We start from the raw sequence: 16,383 nt of genomic DNA, 5'->3' as shown, positions 1-16,383 counted from the left end.
TTTTCTTGTCCAATGATTTCTAGAACTCATTCTCTGCAGACAGAATCATCACAGAAGGATTTATCATTCAAGCTACTGCACAATCACTATGATTTGATTTTTATAAAAATCAACAAACAAAATTTTTATGCTTTGCTAAGTGACTTTATAGTACAATATATATAAAAAAAACCCAACAAGACACTATTTACTATGTGATTCTTGGGAGAATTTGAAAATATTACAAATATTACATTAACAAAAATGAGCAAACATAATGGAGAAAGTTACAGGAGAAAAGTTATTTAGGTTAAAAGAAACTGTAATGACAAAAACAGTAGTGTATATTAATATATATTTAAGATGAACACTAAGAATACCAAGAACAATTAGTGGAGAAATTTTTATTTTAAAATCAAGTTGGATACCCTTGTTAAAGCTGTTTAGTAATACAGCAAACCCTTGATTTAATGGATTTGTTTAGCAAACTTTCGAGGAAACAGACATGATCTGTCTGTATGCTATATGCTTTTGTGCATGTAAAATCTCATTTTACATAAAATAGATATGTATAAGACCTCATTCAGATATAATAGATAATCTGCTTTACTGGACCCAACAAACAGCTAAACTGAGTATGCTGTACTAAGTCTAGTCACAGTAGTTTTTTTTTTAAATGAACCCTACATTACATTTGGATTTTGAAGGTATTTTTGCTGAAGTATTTCTGCTAAAAGCTGGCTTTCTCAGCATAATATTAACAAGACTGAAAGATCAGGACAGAAAAGGAGAAAAAAGGAAGTTGGCTCGATGTAGCGGCAATTGGAACTGCAGATGAGAATCAGACTAAGGTCAAAAAGCAAGACATTTATTATTTCATTTTTAAAAGTGTGTTTTTAAAATGCATACACATTTCAAAATGGTATTTTCCCATTCTATTTTTAACAGCTGGGTCTGAATTGGACAGTTCCTTGAAAATCCCAAATACTCTGTTTTCCTTTATGTAATCAGTGGCTAAAATAGAGATGCACAAAAACTAAGGTTACTGAAAAGTCTCAAGCTTGAAAGATATTTTGATTGTTCCATACTACTTTAAAAAATCATGTTTTGATTACCTGGGTTTTTGATATGTAGTTTGAATAATTAGAGGATGTAAATGGAAAGATTATCAGTCCTATATTGAGCTTTCAAATTGCATTTAAAAAGGCAAATACCATGTTTGTCAGGTGGTTTGTTGAGCTTTGGGGCGATAGTGCATGACTACAAGTTCTGTTGCATAAATTTCAATATAGTTTTCTTTACTGTCTGTAGAATCTGGCATAGTAACTATAGTTTTCTTTTTGTTATTGTACTATAAATGTTTTATTGGTTAATTCAAGAGATACAGGTAGTTTTCGGGTTACAATGGCAATTGGGACTGGAATTTCTGCTGCTAAGTGATATGGTCATAAAGTGTGATGCCACATAACTGCATCACTTAGCAACGACAATCCTGGCAGTCCTAGTTGCTGTTGTAACCCCAGGACCATGCAGGTCATGAAGTAGGAAGAGGTGGGAATCCCAGGCAAGAAGTGTAGGGAGGGTGAGTGGGTGCTGTGGTGGGGTTACCAATTTCCATGAGACGTAGCTATTGCCTTTTTAGTGGTGCTCATATTTGATTTACAGAAAGAAGTCTGTAATCAGAAGACAAGTAAGATTTGTGATTACAGGTACTCCTCACTTAATGACCCTAATTGGGACCAGAATTTCCATCGCTAAGCGATGTGGTTGTTAGGCAAAACATCGCATGATGGCACTGCTTAGGGATAGCAGTTTCAGTAGTCCCAGTGGCAGTCATTACGCCAGGACCGCACCATCGTTAGGCGAGGATCTCACTCTTTTCCTGCCCTGCTGTGCTAGCCTCTGCTTCAACTCCCCCCACCCACCTATCTCTCATCTCTGCCCTTTCAGCCACCCTGCACTCTGCTGCCCCAAGCTCCACCACTCCTGCTGTCCTGCACTCTGCCGCCCCTGTTGCCCTGCACTCTGCCCTGCACTCCGCCCTGCACTCCTGCCATCCTGTAGTCCGCTGCCCTTGTCGCTCTACGCCCCCATCACCCCTGCCACCCCCAGCTGACCTTCTCCATCTTCTTCCTCCCACTGCTGAAACCACATTAGCACAATTCAACATTTATTTATAAGTTTCTTGGGCTCACAAAGTTAATAATTCTATTAAGAAAATTATATTTGTGTGGAAAAGGAAAGGAAGGGCCCACTCTGAAAGCAACAAGTAACAATTAACCTTTATATTTTTCTTAAATATCCCATCTAATGTATTTGCCAAAGCTCTTTAACAGTCTATGACATATTGTTCATGTCCTTTGTCACAAAAGATCATTAACTACTTTGCATGAGATTAAATGAGATTAAAATATTTACAGCATTCTTACCTAAGTGTTTTCATTATTATAAACAGCTGGAGCAAGAGCAGGCCTCTGGAAGTGCCCATTATGATTTCTATATATCAGCAATATATTAACCTTCTGTAAGAATTATCTTAGGCTACAAAACTAGACAACCAGGAGAACAGAACTAAAAAATGAAATATTTATTTGAATAACCTCAAAGACAATAAATAGATATTCCTGCTGAACTACAGTAATTAACTGCAAAATATAGTTCAGCTAACTGAATTACAATAGCTGAAGAAAAAATCCACAAGAGTATAGAATCACAGATAATATTTGAAATGGAAACAACTAATGTATAGCCCTGCAGTTCCCAAATTGTGCCACTGCAATTCTCTATAAGAGTTAAATTTTTCTCAGTCACTGAAATACCTACTGTTCCATTCTTCTCTATCCCAGAGTGCTAAGATGTGCCAGAGGCAAACTGGCTAAATAGATGAAGTATGGGGAAAAAATCAAGAGATATATATTCCATCTCCTCTAAAAGAAGCTATTGAAAGATCAATATTTGGATCCCACAAGCTTTGATAATTAGTGACCAGCCTCCAATATTTTTCCAAGGTCCCTAGAATGAATGGTAGCAACAGGGATTCTTTGACAGAGCTGAGATTTCTTCTAACATAAATTCATATCTGGCTTGAGAACTGAATATCTCTGGTAACTTTATAACCTACACCAAGAACTGGACAGGATAAGAATATTCCTGATTTTCATTTCCCTTCCAGTGGCACCTGTTATAATTTAAACGGGCCAGAGAACTCAGAAATTTGCAGTAAGAGTAAACTGAAGATATTTGTATTGCACCGGAAAACAATTGTCCAGATTTATTTCAGGGTGGAAAAGAAGTGAAAAGCGAACAATACATTGTTCACAATAAATGCTCTATCAGCAGCCTCAGAATAATCATATGTGTTATGATCAATAAAACGTAATTTCAAATTCCAGGAGAAGAGAAAAAAGGAAGACTTTTTTCTGAAAATAAGATACTATATAGCTTACTGGGTTATCAGTAGAATCATCAGCCACTTGTAAACCAAAATAGTCTCTCTCAGTCAGATCAAGATGTTTGAAAACTACATCCAACAGAACTTGCCCCTGATCATGTTTCTGTAGAAAGAAAAAAATAATTAAAATAGTTTTCAGATAAAACTAAAGGTTCAACTTAGTATCTTGCCGCTAATGATTGCCACCAGCCCCAAATAATACAGAAATTTAGGAAGAGAGACTAACAGGCCTCTTTCAAAAATAGACATGTAGCAAACCAAACCGAACATATACCTAAATAGGATAAATATACATATATAAAAATGCTCATCTTTCAATTCTTTTGCTTATGAATTTTTTTCAACAGAATTTCAACAAAAATTCAAGATTTTTTTTCCTTTTATATAAATTTCCTTTTGTGGATTAAAAAAATTAGTGGAGCAAAGATCTAGCACCTTTTTAAAAAAAAGATTGATTAAATTCTAATTAATTCTTTTCATCTCAGTGACTGAATTTTATTGCATCTCTTGATGACTCTGAGATTATAGGATCACATTCATTTACAATTTCTCTTTCAGTTATTCTTGGACCATTGAAATGGGTGGTAAAGAAGCTGTTAATAAGAGGCAGTTAATACTGGTTGAACTACATATAGCACACTTTTCCAATATGCTTTAACTATTTCTTCACTTGCAAAGTATAACTGAATTTAGTTGCACATGTTGAAATGATTGTATTTCAGTATACATTTCAGAATTAAATGATTTATCTACTTCCACTATATTTCACTGTAGACTTAGAACTTGTAGAATATTTTCAACAAGTCTGCCCTGCCCATGAGAATATAAACCTGTCTCTTCCTCTTATATCTGACAGGTATGCTGCTTAACCACACCTTTATTTCCTTTGTACCTTTTAGACTCTGTACCTTCTTTTATAACACCTTTCATACTTTGACCTGCTGGCCAATTTTGTAATTTCCTTTCTGTATATATTAAAATTAAATTCCCACTAACTCAGTGGTTCTTAAACTGTTTGACCCAATTATCCTGTTTCCCAGTTTGAAATAATGTCATTACCACCTCCACAAAAACAAAACAAAACAAAAAAAAGAACAAAAAAAACCAGACTCGTTTTACACAAGCGTCTCAGCAGCGGCAATCCCAAACTGGATCATCGACTCACAAACAAGCTATTACAAATTGCCCCATTACCCCTAGATATGCCCAAATCACCCCCCTGGGAGTAATTACCCCCAGTTTAAGAACACTGCATTAAATGATGAAGCTTTTAACATGAAAGAACAAGTACAGTACACACTGTTTTCCATATCTACATTTTTAAGTTTGTGAAGATGCAATATTTTGACAGGATTTGGGGGGAAAAATGCCTTTCCCTTTATGAACCTAAGTCAGACAGAACTTGCTTATGATCAGCAAAGACCAAGTACTTAACTAATGACAAAGATAAGTAAAAATTACTACTGGTTACAGCTGGAATATTCATAACATTTAAATTTAATTGGAAAACACATTTAGCATACACTAGAAAATACTACCAAGAAAAATTAGATTAATTTCCCCCTTTGATTCAGAGAGCCTGACAGTTTTGCACTGCGTTAATGCTGAATTTTGTTGTCATACTTTGTTTTATAGTGAATTCAAGTAATAAATATTAGTTACATTAGTTCATCACTGAAGAACATAAGAATCTGAGTAAATATTCATGCCTCTGTGCTGTAATTGGCTTTTTGGGGAAACCAAGAGATACCCATTTTAATTTTTTAAATGTCCAAAAACATTAAAATAAAAAAATGCATATTATGTGTATTCTTATTTTAGCTTAGTATCATTTGGGAGAAATACTGAGACATTTAATTGACCAAGGTTCCATTTTTAGGTATACTAGGAGAATTCTTTCAACTTTTGAAGAAAACAGCTATACTATGTGCTGCAAAGGTTAAAAAAAAGGACATGGGGAAATCACTTTGAGTTGCAAGGACAGTTCTCCACATGAACACACACACCCTGCCAATTTCAACCCACAAGAATTCAAAATAAATGGTAGACAGAAATGGGAGGAAGAGAAGGAACTAGGTAATATTAGCAGCACTTCCACCCAAATAGGAGGGGCCTTGTTGTTTTAATCCAAGAAATGCCACAGACAACTCACATCTTAATATATTCCATAAATACTTCCCAGAGAGTCTCAAAACTGAACCACACCTTCTCTTTGTGTACTTCTAAGTAGATGAGACATATAAGCATCAATGCATGTTCAGGTTCTCAGAATATGGATGTACAAATTCCTTCTTTGCATATTATCAAAAAAGTAAAAATTAGTTTTTAGTTTTACTAGTTTTTACTAGTTACCTTTATGGAATTATCTGGTTCATCTTATTGCAATGTTTTTGACATACTAAGCAGTGTAAAATATGCTGTCATATACAATATAATGCTCATGTTTTAAAAAACATCTTAGACTTCTTTAACCAGCATAATATAGCCAAGTAAGTAAAAGAGGGAAAATACAGAACAGAAGGAACAATACATTGACTATTAATAGGCCAAGAAATATCTTTCAAAAAACTAGAATTAGATCATGGTCAGTATTTTAAACAAGAAGATTGTTTCACATTTGCAAATTGGCAACATTGCGAAGATGTTACTGCAAAAAAGTAATCCATATTCACGAATGACAAATCAGAAAAGATACTGAAGTCTAGAATTATGAAGCACCACCCTTTCAAATGACTGAATTTATTTGAAAGGAAGATACTGATTTGAATCTGGAGACAGAAAAAATAAAATGAACATAGTCTAAAATTCTACGTAATGCCCATTTTCTATACCTTATCAATTTAAAGGTGCGACTCCAGCTAAAAGTTCTTCTGGAGATCTCCCCCCACCCACAATAAATATATGCATGTAGCATAGTTATATATGTATGTGCATAAGAGGGTGTGCATAAGGGTATATACATCCCAGAGGTCATATTCCAAAAAATAATTTAAAAAAAAAGCAGGGCCAAGAGGGAAAAAGATATTTAAATAATAATCACTAATTAAAATTTGTTGCTGATAAGGTATTCTACTTATAAAAATGTTCCCACTGTATATCAAATATTCTTTTGCATACAAGTAAAACAGTATGCACATATTCCTCACCCTCCTTCCATCAAGAACAACAAAAAGAAAAAGAAAAAGAAAAAGAAGCATTGTTGAGATAGATTAAGGGAAGGGGTAGCTACTATGACAAAATATAAGAGGAGAAAAATGAAACTGAATGGAAATGTGAAGAGAAGAGAGAGGAGATAACTGGTCAGGGCAGGAAAGAAAAAAGAAAGAAGCCCTACTTGTGTGTTACAGAAAGGATTAAAATGCATGAACAGCAGGGATGAGCTCCACACCTCCCAAGTGGCTGGTGAAGCTGATCTTCAAGGTCATCCTCAGCAGGGACATCCACAGCCATCTGTACCTCCTGCCCATTCATTTGTTTTCAACAGCCTTTTCTATTCTCAGTGAATGTCCATCACACATTATATGTGAGGGGAAAAAATACATAAATACAGATAAATACTGTATGCCTTCTTACAACTCCGCTCTACTCCCAAATACATAGTCCCCTAATTTCTAATTCTTATTTTGAAATTATCATTGTACCATCAAATTAGTGCATATACTTTTAAATAATGTTTGTATTTATATGACAGTAGGAACAACCAAGAAGCCCTTGGTTCCCCAGGAATTATTCATATAAATATTATATGTGGCCTACAGAACAAAAATGCAATCTATTAACACTTTGTATTGAAAACAGAAGCCTGAGAAAGAGAAATAACTATTTGTCTATGCCACCTTTGCTAATCTATAGTTGAACTGTAATATGAATTAGAATCTTTTTGGTACTGGTCTTTCTTGCACATTAATCCATTTCATGGAGCCACTGACTACAGGCTAAAAACAAACTATACTGTTTTTCACTTCGGTTCCTAAAATATTATTTGTATATTAAAGTGCCCCCCCCCCCCACAAGATCAGGACAGAGACATCTGGTCTTTTTACAAAAATATTCTAGGAAATCCCAGTAAAAGAGGCACGAAAGAAGGCAAAACAATTGTTATAGCAGATTACTCTTCTTGTCATTTTTTAATGGTAGATTATCAGAACAGGAATATATACCACGAATCTGATGTGCTGGCAAAAAGGCAAAACAACAACATCAAGGCTTTATTAGTAGAAGCACAGTTCCCAAATCATGAAAAAGTAATAGTTCCACTGTATTCTGCATTGCTGAGACCACTTCAAGCAGTGTATTAAGTTCTAGGTACAATACTGTAAGAGGAATCAGAAAAACATGAACAGATGCAAAACACAGGAAACAAGAATGATGGGGAGACTAGAAACTAAATCTTGAAAGGAAAAGAGGCTAAAGGAAGTAGGCATGTTTAGCCCTGAGAAAAGGCAAATGGGTGGGAAATTTAAGAACACTCTTCATGTTCCTAAAAGAATGCCACACAGGAAAACACAATGACCTATCCTCTGTCATCCTAGAGAGCAGGACATAAAATAATGGTATTAAGTTACAGGAAGGCAGATTTTGTTGACTGTTAGGAAAAATTTCAGATAGCAAGGAAATTTGGAGTGAAACCAATTACTATAGAAAACTCTCCTTTGCTGGATATATTTAAATGGAGATTTGATAATAAGCTGTCAGGGATGCTTTAATTTGGATTCCTGCACCAAACTGGGGGTTGAATTTGGCCCCTCCCAATTCTATTCTTCTATTTTGTGTTAAAATTTGTTATAAGATGGTTAAAAATGAAATTAATGTTGTATTACAAGAATGCCTTCTAAAACACTGTACTTACATTAAGTCTGAATGCTTGTACAGTATTATCCAGAAGAAGAATATTGCAGACCACCTCTGTATGCTGTCTGTCTCGTGCCAGCTCAGATGCTCGTACATTGTAGGTTCTGCCAGCAGGCAATCGGAAACGTCCAGTCATTACTGTCCACACAGCGTCTTTAAAAGGAAAAAATAAAGACTTATTTCTAACCTTCAGAAATCACAAGCATGATTAAATACATACACAAAAACTTAATCCTATACTTAATGTATTAAATATCTCCTTTTCAGGTATATACAATATGTACATTTTTCTTTTTAATTGAAGCCTGCAAACAACCATCTTTAAATATAAGAATTATTACCCTAATATAGCGTTTTCCTTAGTTCAGGAAAGTACAGTAGCAAACTTCTTTTACAGACATCCGTATAAAAAATTATGCAGAAATATGCTCCTGTTGTTTCTTGATATTCAAAGCTTTAGTATATCTACTACAAATAAGCTGGGGGAAAAAACTGGTTCAGATTAACTATCCATGTCTCTATAATTTGCTGGGAGTTGGGCAGCATATAAATTTAATAAATTATTATTATTAATATGCATAAGATCAATTATTTAATCTTGAACTGAAATTCTGAGAAAAAAATGGTACCATTTGCCTTGTAATAAATAGCAACAAAATCCTAGAAGTTGCACTGATTTTAAACTTAGACCCTACTGAAATAAGATGGCCTGTGAAGTATGATTTTGAGTAATGTATGGACAAATCTATGGAATTCTTTTCAGTATTTTTGTCCATGAAAATAATTTCACAAAATGTCATTTATGATTACATAAAATATTCATATACTATGAAATTAAATGTATTCACTGCCAAAAAAAAAAATCAGAAATGCTAAAATAAAATTCCAAACTTAAAAACAAAGCAAAGATTTTAAAAAGAAGTTTATAACACTCAAGCAGCAATGCAAGATTTATCACTGAAGAAAAAAGTGTCTCATATTGTAATTATATCCTAAATTAATCACTTCATACATTATGGTTTTCCACAAATCAGAATTATCTCCCTTCTCCAGTTATAGGAAATAACAGTTAACATCTTAACGTGTCATAAATACAGTCTAACTATGCCTAGAATTCTCCTGCACAGAAGTTATACAGGGCTTGATTTATGCCAGAAACCCCTTTACTATGTTACGCTAACTTATAGATGTGAGGAAATTAAAACTTTATCTGGAAAGATAATGTCTGTTATTGCAAATGTAAATCTTATTTTTCCTATACATAACCACAAGTACCAAATAAGGTTAAATTCAGATTTCACAGATATGAAGCTATGATATCACTCTCTCATCTAGTTGCTCTCACTAGACATAGTAAGAGCATGTTGTTCGTCCATCATTGTTGATGAAGACTTCAACACCATTAGTCACGTTAAAACTAAATGTTGTGTGTCCAAAGATGACTGGTCAGGCCAATTCAGGCACAGAACGTCCTGGCACATGTTGGGCAAACATGTGTAGACACTGCAGTTTTTGCACTGATGGCTCTAAACTTCCACAGCTCATGCTTATGTTGTGCTTCCACAGTGCACCTTACTTTGTAAGCTTGACAACCCTATGGATAAGGCCACACCAGTAGAGCAATTTTGTGCCAGTGTTTCCCAGGCGGTTGTGTCTATGTCAGAGAGGCCTTTAATGTATCTCTGTAACATTTCTTCTGCCCTCCATGCGAGCGTTTTCCAGCAAAGTTCCCCAAAAAAGAGCTGTTTGGATATGCTCTCATCCGGCACACAGATGACATGACCTGCCTACTAGATCTGTGGTCTCATCAGCATTGTATAGATTGTTGGTAGACTTGCTCTAGAGAGAGCTTCAGTGTGTGGTACTTTATCTAGTCATCGATGCGATGCCTAATATTCTGCAAAGACAAATCATGTGGAAATGGTTGTGCTATCTTGTATGCCTTCGATACAGAGTTCACGTTTCATAGGCATACAGAAGGGTAGTGAGTACCACGGCTCTGCAGACCTTCAATTTTGTTGCCAGACTAATTTCCTTGACATTCCTACACAGTGGAGCACAATCTACTGAAATCAGAACTTGCCTTCAGTGGTTATCGCATACTTGTTGATTGCCCTTCCTCTTGTAGAGGTGTATGATGGATGCATCTTTAAGTTCCTGAGGAATGGATCCTTGCTTCCAAAAAGACTGGAATAACTCAGTGAGTTTCTCTATAAATACAGGACCACCGACTTTGTATATTTCTGCAGATATGGCATCTGCCCTTGGGGCTTTGCCACTGCATAACTGGTTGACAGCTTCTGTGACTTCAGCTACTACTGGTGGGTCATCCATGGCACTGTTGCTGTTATACTAGGGAATCCTGCCTATCACCTTATCGTTAATAGATGCATACCAAATAAAGGTTCACTAGCTACATCTCACCCCTCTCCTGCCTATAAATTTTCTGTAGGTTATTAATTCAAGGAGTTCTCTTTTTCTACACATTTTCAAGAAATCAGTGGATTTCTTTTTACTTGGAATGGTCAAATAGTACAATTTTATTTTATTTTTAATGCAACTAACCCTCAAAATTACAGCAAATACTTCTGGGATATGTACATAGCAAATGAACTTTCAGTTTTGACCGAAATACAAAGAGGTGCCTGTTTTCATTTTATACAGCTGTCAACTGATGATTTATTATTTGAACTAAGGATGGATTTGTTTTTAAAGAATAGAATGGGGAAAAAAGAGAAGAAGCCTGATAATTCGAGAAACATGGAGGATAAAGCAGCACAGAAGAGAAGCAACACAGGCAAAAAGATTGCTTTATAATCTTTTGATGTACAAGGCAATCATTTTTAATATTCATAAAGATTTTGAAAATACATAACCACAAGCAATCTGTAGAAAATGTAAAAATTATATCCTGGTGTAATATGTAAGATATTAATTTGCTGCTTCCCTATTGAAATGAAAGAGAATGCTGTAAAATGACACTACAAAAGTACTTAGTACCCACAGAACAAGGAAAACAATTACTTCGGGAGATGTAATAGGAGGAACCAAAAGGAATTATATGATAAAAGCCACAAGTTGATGTTCCAAGTGCTACTTCAAAAACTGAAATATTTCTCAATTGTTACAAAAGGTGATCTTGCTAGGGAAAACTCAAACATGTGTATAATTCTTTGTATGTTCTTGTCTCTGAAATGTATGTGCTACCAACATTCAAAAAGACCAATTAAAATTAAAAAAAATAAAAATTAAGATTTTTAAACCAAGCTAAGATACAAATATATTTCACAACAGAACTGAAATTGAAAACACATTAAAACAGCTCACTGTGAACCAGGGGATGTGATGTTTATTTAAAATGAATACATAAAACTATGTGCTTTTTTTTCACATGACCACAGAATTAAATATGACACAATGTCAAGACACAATGAAACTGATATTAACTATAGTTTCTATTAATAAGTTTAAATGACTGTAAATATAATTTTCTGAGTACTTTCAACATTCACCTATAAATTGGGAACATAAGTTTTTATTTTATTTATAAATAATAACATTTGAATCAAGATACACACAGTACTTAACAAATGCTATCATGTGGCAAACTATTGAAGTAATATGGAATTGTTTAAGATTTTTTCTTGAGGAAAGGAACACGTACTGCTGATCTCTGTTACCATGCATGCTGTCAAGAGTCAGGCACTATTATTAAACTTCGTGGCTCTATAGCTATTTATATTTCAGTTTTGAATATGCCTTAGGATAATATTAATTTGTATTAACAATAACTTGTAAATCTAATCAAGCAGAGAATTCTCAAAGTTAATGGAGGCCTCACATACACAAAGATGGGACTTAACACTACTTTTTAAAAAAAAGACTTTTCTTCATTCCTCCACACCAGGCTAAAATGAATTTTGTTTAGGATTTTCTATAGTCAGAAACAAGTATTTCTGTGATAAGCTAATGAAATGCAACATCTTTTCTTGTTCCTTTAGTTACTTACCACCCTTGAAAGAACAGGCTTCACTGATCCTAATTCTATCTGAAACTGCAACATAAAATTGGAATTTGAATTGATCAAAAGAACCCCTATCAAGTACTGCTAGGATTTCCTTGTTATGATAGCTTCCCTTCCACCTCTGCAGTCCTGAAGGACAAGCATAACTTAGCACCTCAATAACCAGGTACAGCAATAGAAAATGAGAACACACAAAAGGATCAGTGATCATTAGAGTTAAACCTTCTATCATTCAGGATCTATTGTTTGATTCAGTTGCACCTTTGGGCATGTTCAACTTAAAGTATCTGTAACTTGGACAATTCAACATTACATGACCATTTTGATGACAATAGACTTGTTTGTTTCTTTACAGAATACTCCTAATTTAATTTTTGATCATAGATGTATAAACAAGTGAATAGGCAATTCTCAATGGACTAAAAATTTAATAGTTTTTTTTGCTAATTTTATTATAAAAAGAAAAAAAAATACATAAAGTGCTTCAACATAAAAGTGAAAAAATGATATATTAACTTTTTTGTTGTACTTTTTCACTTTTATGTTAAAGGACTCAAAATTCAAGAGTTGAAAAGAGGTTTGGTGCAGTGGATAAGGTGCTGGGCAGGAAAATGGAGACCATGAGTTCTAGTCCTCCCTTAGATGAGAAAACTGGATAAGTGACTTTGCTCTCTATCTTGCTCTCTATCAGCCCAACCTACTTCACAGTATTGTTGTTGTAGGGAAAATAGGAGGCAGGAACATTACTATGCTTATTTATTGTTTTGATATGTTGTAAGCCGCCCAGAGTCCCCCATTGGGGGGAGATGGCCGGGGACAAGTTTAATAAATAAATAAATAAGTATGTATGTATGTATGTCTGTCTGAGTTGACCAAACAAAAGCAGGATAAAAATCAATTCAAATCGATCAATGGTGCAACTGACAGAAATTGTATTATGTTATCAATTTTATTGGCAGATAAAGAAAGCAGAAACATGATATTCTGTGGTAGTTATTCTTAATTTGTGGGTCACAATGCCTTTTAGGATGGGTTTATGATAAGACACCAGTATATAGAAGATCTTTTTAAACATAGGTTTCAAACTTCTCATTGATTATGAAATAGTTAAGCCACCGTATGTGTTCTATGGTGAAGTACTGTGTAATGAATCATGAATGCAGAATAAACTAAAGAGGCATCTTGAAGTTAAACCCAGCACTTTTGCTGGCAAAGAAATGTGTTTCTTCGAAAAGCAAAAAAACAGCTTAAACAACAACTTGACACTCCAGTCTACAACACTGTATATTTTGTGCAGTAAGTCACTCTTGCTTCTTGTCACATTACTTGGTAGATGGAAAAGAAAAAGAAACCACACACCATTGGTGAGGATAAGGTGACTTCTGTAGGAATGAATATGCCAAGTAAATGGAATAATTTCCACTGTCAAATGACACTGTTTCTACACGTACAATATGTTGAATGATATCAAAGAATAAGTGATAGTGGCTATAAAAAACAGTAGTCAGTTCAGTCTTCCTCAATAGATGAAACAACAGATGTGATTAATGATACACTGTTCGTAGCATATGAACATCCTCCAGGGCTAACTAATATGGAGGAATAGTTTCTGTTTTGCTGACCACTGTTGTGGGAGAATGCCCGCTTAAATAAATAATCAAAGCATTTGGAGATAGATGCAACGAAGTGTTTTTATTGGCATGCACAATTAGTGATCACTGGGCTCCCAGCCAAAAGAATGCAAAAGAGCCCTGATGATGAAAGCAAGGTTAAAGGTTATATATCCTCAGAAATGTTACACAGGAATGATAAAGAAAGCACGGTAAATCATACAGTGGTCTTTATAGCTGGGATGTAGCGTATGATAGCATTATGGGATGGCCTTATTATGGGCTCCCCAAGCACTTCTAAATCCCATTCTACTAAGGGGACTCCATACTGTCCTCCTCTCCCTACTGATGCTAGCACCATATACCATAAACAATGACTTTTTATTGTGCCTATATACTGATTCTCTTCATATCAGAGAAAAGGCAACAGTCTGAGCACACTTTGCTTTATCATTCTGCAGTCACATGACTGTCTTAAAAAACTTCAGTCAGTTCAATGATACTAAAATAGTTTTTTTCTTTTAAAGAAACAATCTCTTAAGCCTTATGATTCTTGAATTCTAAATGGTTATTGAAACTAGCCTGTCTTTTAGGTACATTTGTAGAACTCAGTAAGTTGAATGCTTCAATTCAAAATCATAAACAGACAATGGTTGTGCTAATACAGAAGTTGCCAGCTTCTTTATTAAAGGAGAAAATTTAAAGGAAAGCTGAAATTATGAAAGAGGAAATTTGAAGAAAGCAAGATAATTCTTTCTCAGAATTAACTTGCTCCTGGAAGATAACAATATGGCATTATCTGACATAAAAATATTGTCAAACATTCGGACAAACTAAATCTTGACTTTGACTGCTACATCCTGGAGAATAGTATTAAATGCAGCTGGGTGAGCAACCTATTTGAAACTGATGCTGGAGACTTGGTTGATAACATTTCAAGCATTGCTGGCCTTCAAGAAGAGCTTATTGAGATCCAAAATGATAAAACACTATGCTACAATTTAAAAAAAAGGAGAGAGAAAGAATCTGTTAGTGTATTCTGGATGAAAAGGAAAACCATCTGGAAAAGTTCACTTCTGTCCTCTACAACATATTTGTATGAAACAGCTTTTCACACTTGCAATCCTAAAATCAAGTTTCAAAAAAATTATAGCCAGAGCAAGACTTAAGAGATACCCTTTCAAATAAATGGCCATGGTTTGAAAAACTTTCAAAGCTTATACAATGTCAAGAATTGTTTTAATACAAAAATTAAAAAGTCAACAATCTCATCAATATAATAATATTGTATTATTTTATGATACAATAGGTATTAATAATATTGCATTAAATGGCTGCTTTAATTTTGTGCTGTTCTTCAAATATTTCTTCTTTGTAATATGACTGTTTATTTCCAGTAAAATTATTCAACATATTTCATTGTACAGTACCATTATCTAACTTCCTAATCATTCGTTCTATTTTAGTAACAATAATATACTTGAATTTTTATAGGCAATGGTAAAGCAAGTTCAATAAGAAAACCATCATTAATTCAAAACTGTACCATGAATGAACTTACCCCCCAAATATATTCAGGATGCCAGCCAAAAAAGGTTAAGAAACACTGAAAATCTATCAGAAATAGCCAATGAAATTTGCCATTTGAGATTAAATATAGTTTTGTCATTATAATCCTATTTTGCTATTAGTTCAGATGAAGTAGCACTATAATGTTAGGGTGCTTGCCATATGGTAGGGATTAAGGAGTTTTTTCTTAGAGGCCTTGCATTTACAGAGGCAAAGTCTACCCAAAGAATATGTAATACATTAGCAAGCTTTAGTAAGAATGTCCATTAAAATATATGCACACACACACAACACAAAAACCAACCATCCTTTGAACACATTCAGAAGTGCCCAGTTAACTGTACCTGGCTTTTAAACGTATAATTAATTCCATACAGGGTAGCATATACAAATATTGGTACATAACGTACCAAACATAAACGTAAACCATAGTTGCATACAAAAAGATTAAGAACGTTAAAAACTAGTTAATTCACACTGAGACAAACAGTGCAATGAGTTCTCAAATCAACAACTCATAAGATTCAGAGCAGTACCCGCATAAACAATGTAAATAATGTAAATATAACAGAAATATGCATTGATTAAAAAACCCGGCCACAGAAAATGTAAATTTAAAACTCTGCATGAAGTAGGACCCATGTGATACATACTATTAAGTGTTCAAAAGACAATATTTTGGAAAGATGCATAAGAGAATGTGTAGTAACATTCACAATCAGATTTGGAACTCCTTTGGGGCCATTAAAAAAAGATAACAATTTGTTGATAAAAGGAGAGGTGCACTATATACAATTTATATAATTTAATTGCAAAGTCTTAATTTATTTTCCTTTTATTATGAACACACATTAATGTTTCTTTTGTTCTTGCCTATTTTCAATATTAATATTAATTTC

General features: G+C 34.2%; 1 protein-coding gene across 4 annotated transcripts in view; it reads right to left on the bottom strand.

Moving 5' to 3' along the window:
- Positions 1-16,383, bottom strand: part of PTPN4 (protein tyrosine phosphatase non-receptor type 4) — a 107,597-nt gene that overhangs the window by 68,694 nt on the left and 22,520 nt on the right. For all 4 annotated transcript variants that reach the window (XM_088146412.1, XM_088146414.1, XM_088146415.1 and 1 more), the window contains exons 2-3: positions 8,280-8,434; positions 3,426-3,533 (exon numbers count right to left, since the gene is read on the bottom strand). In XM_088146412.1, coding sequence (XP_088002538.1) covers positions 3,426-3,533; positions 8,280-8,417 — 246 coding nt within the window. In that variant the 5' untranslated portion in view covers positions 8,418-8,434. The remainder of the gene's footprint in view (positions 1-3,425; positions 3,534-8,279; positions 8,435-16,383) is intronic.

Source organism: Python bivittatus, unplaced genomic scaffold (genome assembly GCF_059951505.1).
Source record: "Python bivittatus isolate LINGU-HERP-01145 unplaced genomic scaffold, Pbiv_v1 ctg000480_np1212, whole genome shotgun sequence".
NCBI classification, from domain to species: domain Eukaryota; kingdom Metazoa; phylum Chordata; class Lepidosauria; order Squamata; family Pythonidae; genus Python; species Python bivittatus.
This window is presented reverse-complemented; position numbering and strand designations above follow the sequence as displayed.